The sequence below is a fragment of the Canis lupus genome, chromosome 9 (assembly GCF_011100685.1).
Source record: "Canis lupus familiaris isolate Mischka breed German Shepherd chromosome 9, alternate assembly UU_Cfam_GSD_1.0, whole genome shotgun sequence".
NCBI lineage: Eukaryota > Metazoa > Chordata > Mammalia > Carnivora > Canidae > Canis > Canis lupus.
This window is the reverse complement of record NC_049230.1, coordinates 7,827,606-7,849,398: the sequence shown is the minus strand read 5'-3', so window position 1 is coordinate 7,849,398 and position 21,793 is coordinate 7,827,606. Positions and strand designations below refer to the sequence as shown.

General features: G+C 43.5%; 2 protein-coding genes across 8 annotated transcripts in view; one reads left to right on the top strand and one right to left on the bottom strand.

Annotated features, from left to right (window-relative positions):
- COG1 (component of oligomeric golgi complex 1) overlaps nucleotides 1-6,602 on the top strand; it is a 12,864-nt gene extending 6,262 nt beyond the window's left edge. Inside the window, exons 6-14 of the mRNA XM_038546718.1 lie at nucleotides 444-654; nucleotides 1,024-1,815; nucleotides 2,352-2,498; nucleotides 2,974-3,135; nucleotides 3,939-4,066; nucleotides 4,535-4,643; nucleotides 5,076-5,185; nucleotides 5,268-5,346; nucleotides 6,414-6,602. Of these exons, the coding sequence (XP_038402646.1) occupies nucleotides 444-654; nucleotides 1,024-1,815; nucleotides 2,352-2,498; nucleotides 2,974-3,135; nucleotides 3,939-4,066; nucleotides 4,535-4,643; nucleotides 5,076-5,185; nucleotides 5,268-5,346; nucleotides 6,414-6,551 (1,876 nt within the window). The 3' untranslated portion in view covers nucleotides 6,552-6,602. The remainder of the gene's footprint in view (nucleotides 1-443; nucleotides 655-1,023; nucleotides 1,816-2,351; nucleotides 2,499-2,973; nucleotides 3,136-3,938; nucleotides 4,067-4,534; nucleotides 4,644-5,075; nucleotides 5,186-5,267; nucleotides 5,347-6,413) is intronic.
- The window catches only part of FAM104A (family with sequence similarity 104 member A), an 18,729-nt gene continuing 2,391 nt past the window's right edge, over nucleotides 5,456-21,793 (bottom strand). For 3 of the 7 annotated variants that reach the window (XM_038546736.1, XM_038546735.1, XM_038546739.1), the window contains exons 2-4: nucleotides 18,872-18,971; nucleotides 10,017-10,079; nucleotides 5,456-7,872 (exon numbers count right to left, since the gene is read on the bottom strand). In XM_038546736.1, the coding sequence (XP_038402664.1) occupies nucleotides 7,633-7,872; nucleotides 10,017-10,079; nucleotides 18,872-18,971 (403 nt within the window). In that variant the 3' untranslated portion in view covers nucleotides 5,456-7,632. The remainder of the gene's footprint in view (nucleotides 7,873-10,016; nucleotides 10,080-18,871; nucleotides 18,972-21,793) is intronic. The other 4 variants (XM_038546738.1, XM_038546737.1, XR_005364225.1 and 1 more) reach the window with 3 other exon arrangements.

Genomic DNA, 21,793 nt, shown 5'->3' with positions numbered 1-21,793 from the left:
AACTTCCTTCCAGATAGTTCCTTCAGGGAGGTAAGGGTAGGGACCCCGCCCCCCAATCTAGGCAGAAATGCTGTGTTTATATGTATTTATACAAACTGAGATGGGGCACCAGGGTGGCTCAGTGGCTGAGCGTCTACCTTCGGTTCAGGTCATGATCCCAAGGTCCTGGGATTAAGTCCCGCATCAGGCCCCCCTCAGGGAGCCTGCTTTTCCCTCTGCCTATGTCTCTGCTTTTCCATCTGCCTATGTCTCTGCCTCTCTATCTTTGATGAATAAATAAAATCTTTAAAAAAAAAAAAAAAAAAAAAAACACTCTGAGAGAGATAAATGTTTATATTGGGACCCAGGTAAGAGTTTTTCATATGGAGTCCTACTGTTTTTCCTAATAAACATGTGAAAACCATAAATCTTAATAAGGCCTAAGAAAAATGATTTTTTTGCAGGTGTAATGAAGACATTAAAAATGGGATCACCAACCTGCTTTTGTATGTGAAGAGCATGAAAGGTCTTGCAGGTATCCGAGATGCTATGTGGGAATTACTTACCAATGAATCCACCAATCACAGCTGGGATGTGATATGTCAGCGGCTGCTAGAGAAGCCGCTCTTGTTCTGGGAGGATTTGATGCAGCAGCTGTTCCTTGACCGATTACAGGTGAGGAGATCACATAGTCCAGTTGTTTTCTGGCCAATCCTGGTATGATCTTTTGACTGGATGGACTTCTGTTCCTTCCTGAGTGTACTCTCTCAGCTCACAGACTCAGGGATGGCTTTTCGGGATAGCGAGCCATAGACATGAACAGAGATCCTGGCTCTGATGCAGAAAGAGACCAGGTCTCTGTCAGGTGGTCAGGAACGTGTCCCTGGCCATCAGTGATGACTCTGTTCTCTGTTGACACAACGTCAACTTCTTGAGCATGCTGCAGAACGTGCAGAGTGCTAGGGTGGACTGCCACTGGGTGCTGTTGCCTTGAGACTTCCTGACAGGAGTCGTGACTGGAATTCTTCTCTTGCTTTCTTTCAGACTCTGACAAAAGAAGGCTTTGACTCCATCTCCACTAGCTCCAAGGAACTCCTCATTTCAGCCCTGCAGGAGCTTGAGAACACCACCAGCAACTCCACTTCAAATAAGCACATCCACTTTGAGCACAACATGTCTCTCTTCCTCTGGTCCGAGAGCCCCCACGACCTGCCTCCTGATGCTGCCTGGGTTAGCGTAGCGCACCGGGGGCAGTTTGCCAGCAGTGGGCTCTCCATGAAAGCACAGGCCATTAGCCCTTGTGTCCAGAACTTCTGCTCTGCCCTCGATTCTAAACTGAAGGTGAAACTGGACGACCTCCTGGCTTACCTTCCCTCTGATGACTCACCCCTGCCCAAAGATGTCTTCCCCGGGCAGGCCAAGAGCTGTGCCTTTGACAGGTACGCAGATGCCGGGACCGTGCAGGAGATGCTGCAGACTCACTCCGTGGTGTGCATCAAGTACATCACAGACTGCATCCAGGCAGAGCTGCAAAGCATCGAACAGGTTGTGCAGGGGCAGCAGGATGTCCTCAACGGTGTCAAGTTGCACGCGGTCCTTTTCATGGCCAGACTCTGCCAGTCACTGGGAGAACTGTGTCCCCATCTGAAGCAGTGCATCTTGGGAAGGTCAGGGAGCTCTGAGAAAACAGCAAGGGATCCTAGGGCTCTGAAAAAACAGGGAAAGGGGAAAACTCGGGAAGTAATTCCTATGCAGGCCAAGTGGCAGGAAGTTAAGGAGCTCCTTCTCCAGCAGAGCGTGATGGGCTACCGCGTCTGGAGCTCAGCAGTTGTGAAGGTGAGGGACATACACGTGGTCTTCCCGAGCTCACAGGGCAGTCCCCGTTCTCTCTCCCTTCTGCCATGTTCCAGGCTGGCCAACCTCAGGGAGGTCTTTTCATAGTAAGAGAATAACAGTTATTTCGTGCAATTACCTTCATTTTTCTGTGATAAGGAGATAGCACAAATGTAAAAATTTTTCCATTCAAAGGTTTAGCCTAGATCTATAGACAGAAACTCTGGGGTTTTGTCCTTCCACCAGATAAGAATGAAAGACCTCCCTGGACATGGGTCTAGCTTTCCTGCTCTTCCACCTGAATGGCATATTCCCTATGGTCTCCCCCGGTGCCTTCAGGGGTGGCCCTGACATTATAAGGTAGTGACAACAAAAGTCCCATTACTGACGTATGTCATTGGTCCAGGAAGATGACATTTCCACTTGCTACCCCGCACATGACCCACGCAGCAGAATCTTGGCTCAAGATTACTCAGGCAGTTTGAAACCCTCTATAAAGGAGCTAAGTGGTCTACTGGATATTTGCCTTTTATTACCAGGTTTTGGCTCACGGATTCACCCAGTCGTTACTTTTAGATGATGCTGGCTCAGTCCTGGCCACAGCCACCAGCTGGGATGAACTAGAAATTCAAGAGGAAGCGGAGTCTGGCAGCAGCGTCACATCCACAATCCGACTCCCTATACAGGTGAGCAGATGCACCCATCAGAGTGCCCAGGGGCTGGACCAGACCAGATAGCCCACTCTGCAGAGAGGAAAGAGGTGAGAAAATCAGCCAATACACAGCTTCTGAGGAAGAGCCAAAAGCCGAATTCATGATTTTCTACCATGGGGGCAGAGTAGACACAGGGCCAAGTAGGTAGTAGACTGTTCAAGAAGTCAGCTAGTGATTATTGCCTTGTGTAACCCAGCCTCTGCTCACTGGAGAGTTGCTCACCCCAAAGTGACAAAAGCATAGAGCACAGTGTCACCTGCCAGGTCACCCCCCAGCCACTGAACCAGTGATGGCAGTGGTCACTTCTGTTAATTGGACTGCTGTGGGGGGCTGCCTGGGGAGGTCCAGGTCCTGGTGCATGAGCCTAGTAAGGAGAAGTGGACCCACTTTTACGACGTCTCATTCAACTGGCACAAGTTGGTGACTCAACCTTCCTTTGTTCTTTTAGCCATCCTGGTACGTCCAGTCCTTCCTGTTTAGCCTTTGCCAGGAAATTAATCGGGTTGGAGGTCATGCTTTGCCAAAAGTGACACTGCAAGAGATGCTGAAAAGCTGTATGGTCCAAGTGGTGGCTGCCTATGAGAAACTTGCAGAAGAAAAACATGTGAAGGTAGGTGTTTGAATTTTTTCCCACTAAAAACAGAAAAACCTGAGGTTTTTTTCCCTTGGGTTTGGGCAGTTCCCATAGAGGATTCCAAGTGTCTATACTCAGTGCAGGCTAATCGGTAGTGGCTTCCCGCCCTGCGAGTTCATCCTGCCCCTTCTCAAGGATCGAGCAGGTCTGCACTAAAAGGCGGTTGAACGGGAAGGGGAGAAGGCCTGGTGTCCCACCCCAGCACTACCACGAGCATGCTGTGGCTTTGGGCATAACGTGAAGCTGTCTCAGTTTCTCCAGGGTCAGGTGTGGTCACTTGGAGAACTGCTTGGGCGGGGTGGGGGGTGGACCATGCCCAGTGCAGTGTGTGGCACACAGAGGCACTTACCTAAGGGAGCTCCTGCCTCCCAGCCCTCCACTCCCCTCACCCCTTTCCCAAAGTGTTCTGCCCTTGGATGTTCCTGTTTCATTAGTGACATCTTTAAGATGGGAACCAACTCTGGATTTGGGAAAGAATTAGAGGAAGTCTCCTCTCCTGAGCTGCTCAGAATGCCTCTCCTTCACTTGAGCTTTTTTCTTCTAAAAGGGCAGTCTGTAGCACCCGAGGCCTCTATTGTAAGGTTTTTTAGTTTGGTTTAAGACAAAGTTTTGAGTATAACCCAATCTTTTTGTCATTGTGACATCAAACCGCCCTTTATGAGTATACAAAGCTGCTGCTTCTGAAGCAACAAGCTGTAACTCAGAGTATAAAGTTGTTGATTTTGTTCCTGTTACAAGTCACCTCCCTTCAAGGGTGGGGATGGGAAATTCATTTACAGAAAGAAGGTGCCTTCCCGATGACCCAGAATCGGGCCCTGCAACTGCTTTATGATCTGCGTTATCTCAACATTGTTCTGACAGCCAGGACTGAGGAGGTGAAAAGTGGCCGCAGCAAACAGGACTCCAGGTATGCTCACCCCACCTAGGCTCTGCCCCGTGCTGCCTCCCCCAAGCACACACAGCCCCTCTTCCAGAAAGCCACAAAACAGCCTCTCCTTGTGTGTTAGTGGTTAGCTTTAACCAGGAAGTGCTCATATTACCAGCTTGATCAATAGTGGCCACCTGCTGGATAAATGCCATGGTGGAGTGTGGTAGGTGGAATCTCAATTCTCTCTCTTCTGAGTCAGCCTACCAACTCCCGGGTATAATTTGAGCCTCTGGCACTGTCCCTAACAACATGAGGAAGGAATGGACTTCACTCCGACATCTTAGCAGGCTAAAGCTCTTGATTACTTAAGCACGATGGGCAGTGACAAGTGGTACCAAGCCAGGAATTAAGAATAAATCCAAATACGGAGTTTCTTTAGCACTGAAATGCTGTAAGGTTGGTTTTTGACCTGAAAAGTGTGGAGACTAATCATAATCCTCTTTTCAGAATTGAGAAAGTGGCTGACTATCTGGAGGCACTCATTGACCCGTTTGACCTGGATGTTTTCACACCACACCTCAACAGCAACCTTAATCGCCTAGTGCAACGAACTTCTGTAAGTCACGTGAGAAACATGCTCAGTTTGTGTGCAGAGCTATAGGCTCCAGCACTTGGTAATCCTGGGGGCAGTGTCAGGAGCAGGGTGGGACATAAATAGCTCACCATAGTAGTAAGGGCTGAAAGAGGATTAGATAAAGTCTCACTGTAGAGGCAACCATGATCTCGCCCCTCTACAGTTGTAGATAAGGATTACTAAGGTTTTATCAAGGCCTCAGGGGAATAAAATAAAAGCGATGTGACTCAGATTCTGACCTGGGGGCAGTGAAAAAGGAAATTTTGAAGCATGAACACACTGCAAGCAACATTCCCCAAAAGGATGGTGAGAAATAAAAGTAGAGCTTGATTACTAGCAAGAGGAGTGATTTTCTCTTTTCGCTAGACAGCGACAAACCTAGCCTGTTACTGTCCCCCATTTCCTGTCTGTCAGGTCCTATTTGGATTGGTCACTGGGACAGAGAATCATTTCACTCCCAGGAGCTGCACATTCAACTCCCAAGAACCCCATAATATACTGCCCCTGGCGTCGAGTCAGATCAGGTAATGATTCCAAAATGCTTTTGCTGAGGCCTATCTGAAACTTCCTGTTCATGCCCCTGAAATTCTGCATCTTGTCTTGGAGGTTTGGACTTCTTCCACTGAGCATGACAAGTACCCGAAAGGCCAAATCAACCAGCAGAAGTATGGAAACAAAAGCCCAGGTTAGTGCAGAGAGCCGGGGGTTCACCCCCATCAATCCTATCCCCTTCTCCCGCCAAACCACCTGATTCACTCCCCTTCAAATAATCGATAAAGAACTGAATGACAAAATGCACTAATGCTGCTTTTAATGGCGGCGCAATAATAGAAGTACAAGGTTTCACTAGCTTGAGCTGCGAGAAGTTTTAAAAGATGCCCATTTACGTTATTAGTAGCCTCATAATAGAAACGTCATCTCAGGCTGCCAACGCTGTAGAAAACAAGCAGGACAGGATGGAGATTATTTGTTTGTAGGGTGAAAGAGTTAACCGCTAACCCAGTACTACGACTGTACTTATTTGGAAAGAACTTTTGTTCTGGTGGTAGTTTCATCTTCCATTTCTTGCAGTTGGGGTGGGAAATAAAAGGGAATTTGCTTCTCAAGTTTGACATTTTCTTCTTCATACACATTTTGTTTCAGTAGACTGCCATCCATTAAGCCCGCAGGAGTCCTCCTGGGTATTTCTGAATTGTGTTGTGTACACGTGTGTTTGAGCCCAAACAGCTTGTCTTCTTCTGGCATTTAGTTCTGTTGCTTTCTTGCTGGACAAAAATATTAGCAACGTGTCCTTTCCACCTTCCCTGCCATCAAACCCAGTAAGACCAAAATTCTCCTTAAACATCTGGCCGTTAACACTTGGGAGGCGGTAGTGAAAAGCCCAAGCCATCCCCTCTGAAAGCTGGGACCTGAGCTGGCACTTGCCCCAGAACTCTCGATCTCCTACAAGTAACCGACCTGTAAGTTCTGTCTATTGTAAAGGCTCAGACCACGGAAAGGAGGTCCCTGTGTTTTACCCTTTTCCTACGATAGTCCTTATCTTCAGATGTTAGTTCTATCACATGATCAGATCTCATTTTGTCCCCTAGATCCTTTGCTGGTCTCCACAGAGCAAAGTCCCCTGACTAGAGCTATCCGTGCTTCTCAGATCTGCTTGTGTGTGCTGTGTGGACTCCCAAGTGGAGTGAAGGGTGTGAGCAGGCAGGAGGGTTTGGGTAGACTCTAAGGCACTTTCCTCTACATGCATGGCAGGTTGTCCCCCCGGCACTCTCCCGAGCAGGTGACCCAACGCATCCTGGCTCCTTGTTCAGACAGCTGGTCAGTGAGGAAGAAGACGCATCTACGCCTTCATTATTCAAGCTAGGTTGGCTCTCTAGTATGACTAAATAACATGGGAACATATCCGTCTCTCTCTAAATAAATACTACATCATTTCTTCTACCGGTGTCTCTGCTTGTTTGTTTCTAACCCACACCAGTCTTTCCAGTTTCAGCGGTGGAAACATGGCTCCCCCCACCCCCACCCCCCATTACTGTCAGGGGCTACTGTAAGTATACAGTGAATCCTTGTCCAACAGTTTCACAATACTTGTGATGTGAGACAGCAGTTCAGATAGCTCACACTCAGTCAGCATTCCTCAGCGCCTTAATTCTTGAACCCCAATGTGGGTTCCCAGCGAGATTTCGGAAGCTGCTGGTAAAACAAGTCTGTGAGTGAGACAAAGGGTCATTACGTACTTGACTGTCAGAACTGTGCCGTGTTTCCTAAGTCTGAGATGGAGGCTTTGGAGGACTAACGGTAGCGGAAGTGAGCTGGGTATACAAGTCTGAAAGACATTCTCTCTGGAGATACAAATATATAACAAAGAGAGAAGACGGTTATTAGCAAGGCTGCTTCACTGACACAGTCTAACTTGGATCTGATTGTTCTCCTGTTACGGAGGAGAGAGTACTTTCAACAGGACATCTACATACTAAGAGGTAGTATGGCAATTAATTTCAGTGCAAGACTGAATCAAGCTTTCTATATTTTGGAAAACAACTTAGGTTTTTTTCATGGAAACTAGATACTCTTTACTAGTTTATTGAATTTAAAAAATTGAAGATCCCGCATTTTTAAAAGGCCTTTTTATACATAAAGTAGAATTTCTAATTGACAGATTTGGAAATCAATCTGAACTGGACAAACTATGGATTCAACACGCAGATGAGATTTCCTCATACCATTACCTTGACATGGATTCGATACCCACCCTCAAAAGAATCCTATAAAAAATTGCTTCAAAGCCCCTTTGAAATTGCAATAGTGCAGCAAAACCACAAGTAAACAACTGCCTGTTAACCTGTTATTTCAAATATAGACTGAAAAGCCAACAGGCATATTTTTGTGCAATTTTTTAAAACATCATAAGTTGAAATATCAAATCTGCACAGCGCTGTCCCTTCACAGAAGGCAAGAAACTGCCGGCACATCATGTTGGAGGCCGTCCTCGGTGCTGTAGGCTATGAAAGTGGGCCTCCTTCAGGGTCTGGTTGATGTGGAAGTAAGGGCCTTGGCACAGTGCGGACTGCTCGGGAACAGGCTGAGGGGTGTGAGGGCCGGACCCAGCAGCCGTGTGGTTCAAGCTGCTCTCTGGCCCGCCTGCCCTGTCCGGGCTGTTGATGCTGCTGCTGCTGCTGCTGCTGCTCCCACCACTATCACTGCTTGAAGACTGGAAGGAAAAACAAACAGGACCACCATTAGACTGTTGGGTTTCTTAAGAACGTCGCTGTGGTCTCATTTATAATACCCCATGTAAGAGCATTCTTCCTATTTGGTTTGAGGAGTACCAGCATCAAAACATACAGTGGAGCTTTCACCTAAGGTATTTCGTTCTGACTGCCAAGTGAGGTTGCATGGGATTATGATCCCCATCACATCCCCAGGAAGCGGCAGGGTCCAGGATCAAGTGCAGGCCTGACCGCAAAGCCCCTCAACTACATCTTCATTCCTTTCCACATCTTCTCTACCTGCTTTCATCATTCATCCCAATAATCTCCAACTAATCAAAGAGGAAGTTCTCAGCCTCCAAGGGAAAGTATCCATCCCTGGTATAGGGCATAAGTGTCATTAACACATAAAACGGGCAGCCCGGGTGGCTCAGTGGTTTCGCTCCGCCTTCAACCCAGGGCCTCATCCTGGAGACCCAGGATCGAGTCCCACATTGGCTTCCTGCATGGAGCCTGCTTATCCCTCTGCCTGTGTGTCTGCCTCTCTCTCTCTCTCTCTCTCTCTTTCTCTGTGTCTCTCATAAATAAAATCTTAAAAAAAAAAAAAAAAAACATAAAACAGCTTCTTGGGCACAAGTTTTAAAAAGTCTGACAATTTCATTATCTTATGGACACAAAATGGTATTCTCTGAATGCAGAACACTTTTCTTGAAAGACTACAACATACTTCTTATAAAGTTACACTAGCAATTTTACAGTTTGATAAATGTGTGTGCCTAATTTTTTTAATGTAACAAATATGATTTGGTGTCTTAGTTGTCTTAAGAAGCTACGCAGAAATCCCTAAGAACTAGGGTTCCCAAAAGGGAAGGCAATGTTAAGAATCTTATTTAAGAATTTTGGTATTTTACCATTTAAGTATTGTATTTCAAATACCTGATTAGCAGTACCCTTCCTCCATTCACAACTCAATCCAATACTGTACAAAGAATCAATCCATGAGAAAAGTTAAAGTTCTAGTAATTAATGATCTGGCATACACTTTTCTTAACTTAGCCCTTGGATCTATCCTAATTCACACACCCTTATACAAAGACATTGGTTTTGGAAAGTCTGCATACAACTATGTAAAATTACATGTAAGAAAAAAAGACTGGAAAAGAACTAGCCATAGTAGTCGTGTTAAAATGGAGGGATTACAGTTGCTTTTTTTTTTTCCTACCCTACACTAGAACTTTCTTGCAATGTGGTTATTCTGTATTTTTGCTATAAAAATAAATATATAGGGACACCTGGGTAGCTCAGCGGTTAAGTGTCTGCTTTTGGCTCAGGGTGTGATCCTGGAGTCCCAGGATCGAGTCCCACATCAGGTTCCCTGCGTGGAGCCTGCTTCTCCCTCTGCCTGTGTCTCTGTCTCCCTACTTCCCTCCCTCCCTCCCTCTCTCTCTCATGAATAAATAAAATCTTTAAAAAATAAAAATAAATGTATTAATGTTTCCAGATAGATCATTTAAAAGTGATTTTTAAAATACTAGCTTATCCATTTTTGATCAAAAGTTGTACCTAATGATATGTACAGAAACATAACAAACAGCCAAGAAAGCAATGTCCATGAAGGATATCCATTCTTAATAAGACTTAAAGGAAGGATCATCATGGTCCATATGTCATCTGGAGCTACTTAACAGGTCACATATCCCATTGCCCACAGACAGTAAGAGACAATCTTTCTGCAAAAAAACCCACAAACATGAAAAGCATTGTAACGGGCTGAATGGAGTCAGATGGCAGAGTTAGCTGCTGCAGCAAAGACTGGGGCACCTGGATGGCTCAGTCAGTTAAGCGGCTGCCTTTGGCTCAGGTCCTGATCCCAGAGTCCTGGGATCTAGCCTGTTCAATGGGGAGTCTGCTTCTCCCTTTTCCTCTCCCACTCCCCTCCCCCTGGCTCATTCTCTCTCAGGTAAATAAATAATCTTAAAAAAAAAAAAAGTACTTAAAGACTTAAGTCAAATATAACTCAAAACCAAAAACTTCTCCACAAAAGCCTCTTGTAACCTAGAAGGTAACAGCCCAGATGTGCAGCTCTCCTGCACCCAGTAATGTGAATAGTTAACGAGTCAGCTACTACACTAGGTAAGAAACCCACCGCGCAGAACACTTTGTTTCCTCTTAGTCTGTTTTCTTTACTGTTTTTCGTTACAGGTACTGTCTGAAAATTAAGGCAAGAACTAGAATCAGTTTCTAGGAAGTCAAGTTTCCATCTCAAATTTTATTTCACACTATAATAGCAAAGGTGACACTATTCTGAGAAAAGGTTAAAGTTCTTCAAAATAAACAGGTTTGAAGAGATTTCTGTACAATACCGTGAAAAGACATCTGTGATTTCTAGTTCATTTTAAAAACCTCATGTAAAGACGTGGTTTATACCAACTTTATAAAGACAGGTCCACGAATGTTTAATGTGGCTTTGTTTTTAACAGCAAAAAAGTGTGAGCCACCTACATATCTAACAGTAGGGAAACGAATTCTATTATAACGTGTATATAAACTAGACTCCGTGAATTATAATTGTTAACAATGAAATTCTACTCAGCTACTAACAATGATAATGCATATATACACACCAAGAAAGAAGTCTACATACTACAAGTAGTATGCCAGCTGCTTTTTTTAAATGTTTTTCTTTAGTGTAGACAGACATATATGTACACCAAAAACAGTCTAGAAGGATATATGTGCCAGAATATTTAGAATTTGGACCTTCCATTTTTTATGATTTTATTTTCTATACCTTCCACAAAAAAAGATTTCTGTGGAAAGAAAATCGCTTCACAATTAAGAGAATAAAGAACATTGCTACCAAACAGTGAGAGATCTTCAGGTACTTCTGACCTCAAGACCGAGACTTAAAAACCATATTGATACTGTCAGTGGGATCTGCAGAAGACTATTTGCCTCCTGTAAGAGCCTCTGAAACTGCTTCACAGTTACATTTACTTGCACTGAGCAGGCCAATGCTACCTATAAACTAATAAAAGAGTCTATCTAGAATCCAGGAATCAGGGTAAACACGCCTCATCTATTCTTTTCACATTTACAAAAAACGTTATTACCTACGTACTACTGTCCTCAAAGGTAAAAGCAAAACACCTTTCAAAGATGCTTTGGTTCCTATCTTCTGCCACCTGCAACAAAGTCTTCTCACCACGGGAGGCTTTCAGGAGTATCTCACCCTCTAGGGATGAACCAGAGGTTTTGAAACTGAAGGGGAAACCCATTAGCAGCCAGCATTAAAAAAAACAGCAACAGCGAAACACTGAAAAGGGTAACTGTACTGAGAAACTTGTTTTATTGTTCATGAATATATTTGGTATGTGCTGGGTCACAAAACATTTCTATGGGACAGGGCCAAAAAAAAATGGGGAAGTTACTGTACTAGATATGAACACTGTCACCCAGGTCTACTTTATAAGACAAGGGAAAACCATTATTTCCTCCCAACCCTAAGACTAAGAAGTAAGTCTCTGTCAACGTTTTAAGATCTGCACAGAAGACAATCGTTTTATGAGTAAAACCAAAAAACTTGAGATAAAAAAAGAAATCGTATTTTCCCTACTTCGTGGAGCTTTTTAGTATCAAACTGCTTGGGAGAGGGCGCTCCTTTACAGTACAGTTTCAAAATTACAACTGCTAAACTAAGACAGAAGTTTTACCTTGTTACTAATATCGTTCTTAGGAATTCCTTTATCAGACTTTGGGGCTAAGAAAGAGTCCTCAAACCCATCCCCTGCACCTCAGGAGACCACTCAGCACACACTGTCCCAGTGGGCAGTTGCAGAGCTCTACCTCTTTCCTCTGAATTTTCAGTTTAGGCTTCGTGCTGACATCCGACCCGGGTACTTGCAGGACAGATTTATATTATAAACCAAAAGAGATAAGGTCACGCTCCATGAAATAAGAACCCCTCGCACATCCATGTGTACAAGCACAATAAAGTTACATTTATGCCGATTCCGACCAACAGGATCTCTCTAGACACGCCAAGGCAACTCACAACCCAGGGGAGAAGATGTGCGTGCAAGGCGAGGACACCTGGTTAGCTTAAGAGCTCATGAAGTCTCCAAGCGAAGATGTCTGGGCAGGACCGAGAACCACCACGGGTCAGTCTATTCAGGAATCACCTGTGGGCTTTTTTAAAAAAGTGCACATGCCAGTGCCCCAGATGGCTCTGGAAAACCTGGCCCGAGTACGCAGATTATTCTGATGGCCAAACTACTGTCCACACAAATGCTCATGTGCCTGCTTTGTACAAGATGGCATCTTGACTAGGATGAATTCAACAAGAATGTGCTGGGCTTGGCCAAGAATATGGTGGCGATACAGCCACGGATCACGATCATACCATCACTGCTACTCTGGTGACAGGAAGCTAGCACCAGGTGCTCAAAGAACTAGGAGAGCCTCCCTTAAGATGAAACGTGCTTGAACTGGGCCTAGAAGATCGAAGAAGAGTTTCAGCAAGCGGGATGTGACAAACTGGGAGCACAAGGAGAGCAAAACCAGGAGGAAGGAGTGTTTGGGGAGGTAAAGCTAAGGGCGGGCCGTGGCGGGCCACTCCAGCACAGTCGGTCAGATGAACTATCCATGAGCGGGTATGGCTCGATGACCAAGTGCCCTGAAGTCTGCACAGAAGACCTGCTCAGATCTCCACGCAGGAAGAGGGTTCTGCGCCTCGAGCAGGAGAGCAGGCCCGCGGGAAGTCTGTGGCAGGCAATGTCAATCAAAGGGGGTGCATCACAGGCCAAGGAGAGACAACCGAGCTGGCAAAGTACTAGGTGCTCAGTACGTGTCTGCTGAATGCAAAGAGCACAGGTGAGCCTTGAGGAACGGTTCAGGGGTGTTGGGAAGGAAACTGGGGTCCAGAGGGAAGGAGCGGAGGAGGGAAGGCAGATGGAACAGCGCCAGCCAGCCGACTGGGGAAGGGGAAGAAAGCCGAAGCACGGGCAGGGTGGAGAGGAGACTCGGGGACACGACGCTGGAGGGACTGAGAGAAGGGAGGCATACTGGGGGGTCGCTGAGGGGCCTCGCCAGGAGACAGAGCGACACAGAAGGCAGAGGGGCACTTCCCGCAGCAGAAGGAAGAGCGTGTGTTATATAAATCCTGACCCTGAGGCAAGGCACGCTAGGGAGCTCAGGTTCTCCGACCATCCACAGGACCGAAATTCTAGAGCAGAGGTCAAGAACTCTCGGCCCCTCAGCCTGGCCTCCCCTCCACCCAGCTCCATCTTCCCAGGGGGCGAAGTCAGTTTAAGAGACAGCCCGTGATGTGATGCCCATGGTAGAAACAAAACAATTCTAAAGACCATTCATGCTAATAATCTTTAGAAGGCCCTCCAGACAGGAATATTAATTACAGAGTCCCTCTGCTTCATAAAAGGAGAACCAGAATATGTGTCTATTTATTACCTAGAGCTGCACACTTTCTCTTCTTAATTGGAAAAGCAGACTGGCAGTGTATTTGATTTTCTTTTAACTCCCAGCTTCCCATCGCCTCCATCTCCCCCATTCACTGGTGCTTTTCCATTTACATGAGCCTCAAGAGACCAAACAACTCTGGCTCATCGCACACACGCCCTTCCTGGGGTCATGATGAAGTGCCTTCTAAGTCCACTGCAGAGTTTGGAGTACATGCAAGAGATGATCCCTGCCAAGTCTGTCAGAGCATCTAATGGAAAGTTCTGTGCTTCCAAAGTGCCCAATGATTTAAGAAAGCTCCAAGTCTGCTATTATCAGCGAGGCGGTAAGATTCCAAATGAATTCCGTGGGCTAATTAAAACCACTTTCTAACTATGCAAGGAAAGACAATGCAGGTGGTTGCTCTTCTGCATCCCTGAGTAAAGAGCCTATCCTTTCTGTGTCTCAGTTTCCCTTACAAGATGAAGTAGGACCACACAATGTTAAGTTCCTTCCTACCTAGACTGCTCTACTATCACTTCATTTTATTTAAATTTCAACAGGCCAAAAATAATCCTAACCTGTAGAAAAACACGTGTGTACTCATTACTTAACAAACTTAACATTCAGTGTCAGTAAGAAACTGCCTGGTGCAGCTTTTTATGCTGTGGGCTGAAGCAATGTATTACTCACACTTCAAGGACTTACGCCTGAGCAAAGTTTCTTAAAACGTATGCTAAAAATCAGACTAATTTTGGAAAGGCCGGCTCCTCTACTTTGAACAGACTGTTTTAGAAGTTAATTTCAGAGTTCATTTGCTACAAGGTTTTTAAACACAACACACACCCTAACAGTTTCACCAAAAACACTTCTGTCCCTTGGAATGTACCTCCTACCCTCCCGACAGACTGAAGATGAGAAAGGGCAAAAACTAAGAGCCTTAAGATACTTTTAGAAAAATTATATTAACTATTCCCATTGTCATCTAAATCCACACTATTAAAAAAAAAAACCACCTAATATTCAGCTAATTCTTATCAGTTAAGATAAATGGGTCTAGAGAATCCTAATTGTAATGACACATGGGTCCCCCTGGTTGTTATTTTTTGGTCAGGTCTCTGCACTCACACTAAGAATACCCCTTAAGATTTTGGGGTTAGGGATCCCTGGGTGGCGCAGCGGTTTGGCACCTGCCTTTGGCCCAGGGCGCGATCCTGGAGACCCGGGATCGAATCCCACGTCGGGCTCCCGGTGCATGGAGCGTGCTTCTCCCTCTGCCTATGTCTCTGCCTCTCTCTCTCTCTCTCTATGTGACTATCATAAATAAATAAAATTTAAAAAAAAAATTTAAAAAAAAAAAAGATTTTGGGGTTAAACATGAAAACTTTCCCCCCCTTCCAGTAGAGACCCAAAAGGGGAGGGGGGAATAAAGGGCAGAGGCTGCTAAGGTCAAGCCACTTGTTTGTTCTCTGTGTTTTCTCTTTCCTTGTTACTTTGTAGTGATCTGAAAAATTTTAATGGTCTTGGTAGGTTAAGTACCTTTCAAAAACAACCCCCCAAACTGAGGCCTTTGCATTTAAAAAATGTTCTGCTTTTATTTACCCAGGTAGCAGCACCTTTTTAAAGGCATTCGCCTATGTAACCAAAGCCACATTTCCGTGGAAACGTCTAAGGTAATTTGTAGATAAAAATATTAAAGCTGGGGATCCCTGGGTGGCGCAGCGGTTTGGCGCCTGCCTTTGGCCCAGGGCGCGATCTTGGAGACCCGGGATCAAATCCCACCGTCGGGCTCCCGGTGCATGGAGCCTGCTTCTCCCTCTGCCTGTCTCTCTCTCTCTGTGTGACTATCATAAAAAAATAAATAAATAAATAAAAAATAAAAATTAAAGCTGAGGGACGCCTGGGTGGCTCAGCCATTGAACGTCTGCCTTTGGCTCAGGGTGTGATCCCAGAGCCCCAGATCAAGTCCCACATCGGGCTCCCTGCATGGAGCCTGCTTCTCCCTCTGCCTATGTCTCTGCTTCTCTGTGTCTCATGAACAAATAAAATAAAAAATAAAAATATTAAAGCTGAAAGCAAAGAGCATTCCTCTACTACAAATTGAGATAAAATTCAAACCAATAAGGCCACCCCTAGAGAACAAATTAAAGTTAAATCCAGCTAGTTTTTACCCGTCCAAATAACTGTCCAAGATCAGGAATGTGCCTTTGTGCAAGACCCAATAGGAAGACACAGATTGATAAATGATTTCACTTTTTGCTCAATGAGAAAAATGAGCCTGACTTATACGTTAACTACCACGATTCATCCAGCCTGGTGTTACAAAAAAGTTTGTTCCCATACCAGTAAATTATATCTCAACTTTAAAATAGTATCCTAAGGCTCACAAATCATTAAATCTAAGTCATTGAGTTAAAATTTAAGGCCTTTGTTTCAAACACCAATTAAAGTTTTGAAAATAACCTTAGACGCCAATTTCTTCCCTTTTTCTAGCTGGAGATATAAAATTGCTTTCAAGCTAATACTGTATCATAGCATTTATTTGGAAAAATATTTTCCAGCTACAGGAGCAAGAAAATTCTTTTTCTCTGCTCCTATGATTTGAGAGAAGTCTAGGACCTAGCTGCCTCTGGATATATTTAGCAAAATCTCTCAGAACTTCCGGCCTGTATTCTGGGAGACGGCACATACCATGGTCAAGAGCAGAGAGCTCACCAGCCAAGCTCTGGGCTCACCAACCCTGCCTCTAATTAGTTGTGCATCTTTAGGCAAACCACTTTACTTTTCTGTACTCCAGTTTTCCCACCTGAAAAGGAGAGATAATACCACCTACAAAAATAACAGGAAGAAAATGCACAAGTAGATTAAAAGTTTCTCTTTATATAACTCATCTGCCAAGTCAGTTCATATTCTTCACCTTCGTGGTATCTAGGAAGAGATATTTACTATTTCCATTTTATAGATAATTGTGATTTACTTGTGGCATACATAATTCAAACACCTTACACACTTAATTTCCTGGTATGTGGCAGTATTATTACAGTTAGGAGAAAAATATAACTTTTGGAAATTATAAAAAAAAAAACAACAACCTTAATTATCTCAGAATTAAAGCAAACTCCTTCCAAACAAAAGTTCTTCAAGGCACATGCAAAAGAATTCTAAAATGACTTAAGTATTTCAGGAAAGACACAAGAAACAGTTTCTCTTCACTGAGTTAGGCTTTAGGAAACTCACCTCATTGGCCCTAATTTAGAATTAAAAAATAACATTTTCATTAATATTTGATTACATAAATTAACAAAAAAAGTAATCTACTAATAATGAGTCATTTTATTATTTTCCTTTTCATACCCAATTGTCAAAAAGCAGCCAACTGCCCCCTAAACTTAATAGTTTTGTGCTATAAACATGACAACATTCCAGTGGTGAGGATTCAATTATTCAGGGCTTAACTTCCCATTTTAAAAGTTTTTCCTCTGCTTTTTGCTTCTCTAGCCCGCCCTCGGTTGACCTGGCCTCATTACTTGTTAACTCCACCCCTGGAGAAGCAGAGCACAAGAGGCCACACATTCAGAGCGCTGGTAACCAGTCTGCAGGGCTGAATGGGATGGTCATAAGAATCCAGGCGGGGTCTACCAGTAAATTCAGATTACCAAGACAAATAAAAAGTGCCTGCACTGCCTGTTAAGTGTAACAAAGGCAAGCTAGTCCATCTTTCAGACTAATGATTACAGAGTGGTTTAGCCACTCCATTTCTTTGAACAAGTAAGAACAAGACACATGAACCAAGAAGTTGATTAACAATACATTGTTTGCTTCTGTGATACCAATGCACAGGTTTTAGAAAGGGAGTAAAGATCATTTTCTATAAACGGCAATTAAAACAAAACAAAACTACCAAGAGTCTTACTGAAAATAAGATATCAGAAGTGTCTAATTTTTTTTAGATGACAATTTATAATCCTGTTCCCAGTCATCACGACATAAACAGAGGGAATGATCAATACAAAAAGTTAGACCGACTGTACCTCTGAACTAATATAAACATCACTTAGCAGGATTTGCAGACTCAAGTAAAGAAATACTGATACGGAGAAAATAATCACTGAACGCTCGCTCTTCTAATAGACTTATAATCTAAAAGAATAATGGAAACTCAATTACTGTCACAGTTTCATCACTGGATGCTCATGGAAGCCTCTAATCTCTGTTTTTCTTTCATCCTCCAATTGTCACATTAAACAAAAGCTCAATTGCTTTTCTATTAATCATTTTTACAACACAAGAAAAAAGGAAAAAAGCCTTGTTTTTCCCGGAGATTGTTAAAAGGGGGATAGGAGTTACAGAAACTCAAGTCTCCACACAGAAGGATCGAATCTGTGCTTGTTCATTAACCGTCCCACATAACACATTCATGTGTATGACCTATGTGAGAGTTAACGGATTTCTTGCCCCTTGTGGGGGGGAGGGTAACTTTGGATTTCAGGTAAAGACTGGATATAGGTCAAATCCTATTACCAAGAATTAATTAAAATACAAATTATTTTGGTTGTGCAAAAACTGTGATATGCGGAGTTTCTGTGATACACAGAGTTCTGCTTTAAATTATATGGCTCAGGGATCTCTGCCAGAGAGGAGCTTCTCAGTCGGGGTGACAAGGTGTTAAGGGTCACAATTTTCCGGTATGTAAATGATCAGAGGCGTCATTTAAATGTTAGCCTCCTTCCTCTGTAGGGCAGTCCCTAGAGCGGGCACAGAAACTCTGCCAAAGCTCTCTTTTCAGGAAACCAAAATTTCAGGAGCTGTTTCCCCCTCTCCCTACTGGCTCCCCTCCACCCTGCAACATGTTAGAACAACATGATAAAAAAAGTAGTAACACTTAAAAAAAATAGGATTTTGGGATCCCTGGGTGGCGCAGCGGTTTGGCGCCTGCCTTTGGCCCAGGGCGCGATCCTGGAGACCCGGGATCGAATCCCACGTCGGGCTCCCGGTGCATGGAGCCTGCTTCTCCCTCTGCCTGTGTCTCTGCCTCTCTCTCTCTCTCTCTCTCTCTCTGTGACTATCGTAAATAAAAAAAAAATAAAAAATAAAAAAAAATAAAAAAATAAAAAAATAAAAAAAATAGGATTTTGTGTATACATAATCTATTCTGAACATTTATGTAGCTTCTCATAAAAGACATATAAATGAAAGCAACAAAATATACTTGTCTTAAGAATAATTAATGGCTCATAAACTATTAGAAAATAGCTGGGTTTCTGAAATTCAACTAGACAGCTCAAAGATGAACTTCCCAAAGTCCATCAAACTTCTAACAAATTCTGGGCTGTGTGTATGTACTAATATGTGCAGAGATATACCGCTTCGCTGGGGAAAAGGTACACAGCTTCCTCAAAGGAGCCATGACTCAAAAAAAAGTTGAAACCACTGCAATCAAGTAAGATCAGTTTTATTTATTCGAAGAATAATTTTAAGTACACAAAGAAACTGGGTTATTTAGCTCAAGTCAATGAAAACAACAGAGACTCTGACCACACTTCCTACCTCTGTGTCCCAGGAATCATGAAAGACAGGGTTTCTACTACTCCTTTTGGTCTGCGGGGGAAGATGGTGGTCTTCTTCATTGCCATTCCTTCTCCTTTTCCTGAAATTAAATCACAAGAAGAAAAAAAAATCCAATAATTGATCCTCTGGACACCTGAAATTGTAAATCATAACAACAAATTTGCCCTCTTGCCTGATAAAACACAACTCGTCATATGCTATCCCAATAGGTAAAAAGTGGAAGTACACCATCGCTGGCCACAAAGAGTGAAAATATAAAATAGCAGCAGTAGGGGCGAGCTTAAATTAGTACAACTGACTTCTAAAAAGAAGCTTGGCAACTTTAAATGCCTACTGGGAATAAATAAGTACAGGGTGATGCTAATGACTAAGCTTCCAAATTCCACCTCATTAAGGTTATCTTCCCTCTGCATTTCCTGAAATCACAATTTCAGGTTATTTCATCTGACCCCCTTCCATATGACAGTATGTAAGACAGGAGTGGCTGCCTCTGCCCACGTACCCCAGCAGTATCATCAGAGGTCCAGGGGTCTCTAATCTGCAGCTTTCTTTCATCCCTGATTTTCCCCCAATTACTACATGCAACAAAAGCTCAACGCCCTCTCACGTATTAGATCACTCCTCCCAACCATCATTGGAAAGGCTGCTCTGGGGACACATTAACTCTTGTTACTCTACACCGTCACCATGCACGCACGTATTGTATGTCATTTCACCAGATTGTTACTTTGAGTTTACAGCACACGCTGCTCAAAATCTTCAGGTCTAAGGAAAAACCACACATTTCCCACAGAACCACACATTTCCCACAGATGCACAACAGACACAATCTGTATATACTTGATTCAAGAATGAAGTGCTCCTTGAAGGGGCAGCCCCGGTGGCTCAGTGGTTTAGCGCCGCCTTCAGCCTGGGGTGTGATCCTGGAGACCTGGGATCGAGTCCCACGTCAGGCTCCCTGCATGAAGCCTGCTTCTCCCTCTGCCTGTGTCTCTGCCTCTCTCTCTCTCTCTTATGAATAAATAAAATCTTAAAAAAAAAAAAAAAAAGTGCTTCTTGAAGGACTTCTAAGCCCCTAGAAAACTCTAGAAAATAGAAATAAACTAGAGAAGGCATCATTTGAAGGCAAGCTGCCTGCAACTGTGCTGTCCAGTATGGTAGCCACTAGCCACATGAGCTTATTTACATTTAATTTAATATCCAGTTCCTTAGTCACACTAGCTACATTTTCAGTGTTCAAAGGCCACAGGTAGCTAGTGGCAACTGTACTGGACAGCACAGATACAGGGCATTCCCATCCCTGCAGAAAATGCCACTGGATAGCACTGGCAAGAGGCCAGTTTATACAAAGCAGCATAATCTGTTATAATGAAAACCCTTAAAAGATTCAAATTTCTATAGCAAGAGGAAAAAACAGCTTTGGGGAAAGTGCTGAATTTGAGCACAGCATCATCTACACAACTGTACATTTTCTTTGGGATCAGTGTGGCATACTACGGCAGGTGCATGATCCTAAGGTTCTGAGTTGAAGTCTTGATACCAGAGAAAATTTAAGTTCTCACCCTGAGCTCAATTCCCTGTATTCTGCAATACTCCTGAAATCTGAACACATCTAACTTTATTAATGAGTATAGATCCAGTTGAGGCTTGGAGTGATAAATTGGGAGTGTGTGGTTCTGATAAAGCATTAACCAAGCTGCAAAGGGGTATACCACTGGCCTCGTTCTAAGACTCGTCTGTTTCTAAGACCATCATTTCTGCTCTGTAACCTTTCTCCCAGGGTTTTAGATCTTAACTGCACGTTACTTTGAAGTATTTTGAGGCTCAAAACTAGGTGAAAAGCAGGTTTGATACTCATTTAAGTGGATGTGCTACTACCACAGATTTGAACCAAGGAATTACTACTTTCATCATAATATGACCAGAGAATTGTTTTGGAGATGAGCAGCAGTGACACAGCAAGGTCCAACAGAAGGCCAGTTGACACCCCAGGGAAACTCACTGAATGCTGGCCTCCAAACTCTTATCAATATGCCAGCAGCTGACTGTGTTCTGGGCTGCTGAGCTACTCTAACCGCTTATGAGCCTGACCCAAAGTTTCCAATGTCCTCATTTATAATCCAGGCTATAGCTACCCAATGACAAGAAAAGAAATGTCAAGAAGGTTCTCAGGCAAAGTGTAAGAACAAAAAGGATGGGCTGGTTTTTTCAGATTCCAACTAACTTTCTGGGCAAGTACCATGAAATATCCCTGCCTTATACCCAGCTGCTTTCTCAGGTCACCCAAATTAGCTCCTGTCAGGGGCCCTCTCCTTTGGATAGTACTGGATTAAGAATGAGCCCTCCTGTTCTCTCTCCTTTTCTAGACTCTTTGCAGATTCCATCCTTGAAATATTCTTTTAACAGTATTGTTAATAATTGCCAAGATTATAGCAGGTTCAACCTTACTCACAAAGTCAGATTACAGCCTTCCATATTAATGCAACAGACCAGGTTATAATTTTAGCAGCCCCCATATAATTGATTATATTCTCCCCAGGCATCTAGTTACAGATTGTTGTTTAGCATCTGCTACTTCTAAGGATGGCTGATTACATCACTACCCATCATTTCATTTCTTTCCAATCTTCCTGTCATCTCCTAGAAACTGAGCATAGAAGAAATCTTTAAGAGTATCCACATTAGTGTTTTTCAAACTTTAAAAAAAAAAAAAAAGTAACAGAGCCCTTTTCTTTCTCTGGGGGTGGGGGGTAATCCCTCAACACATATATATGTATACATATACGTATATGCATCTATACACACATATATAGATGTGTATACACTCTTTTATATATATTACATATATACGTATACATGTGTATATATACACACACACATATATACGTGTATACACTCATA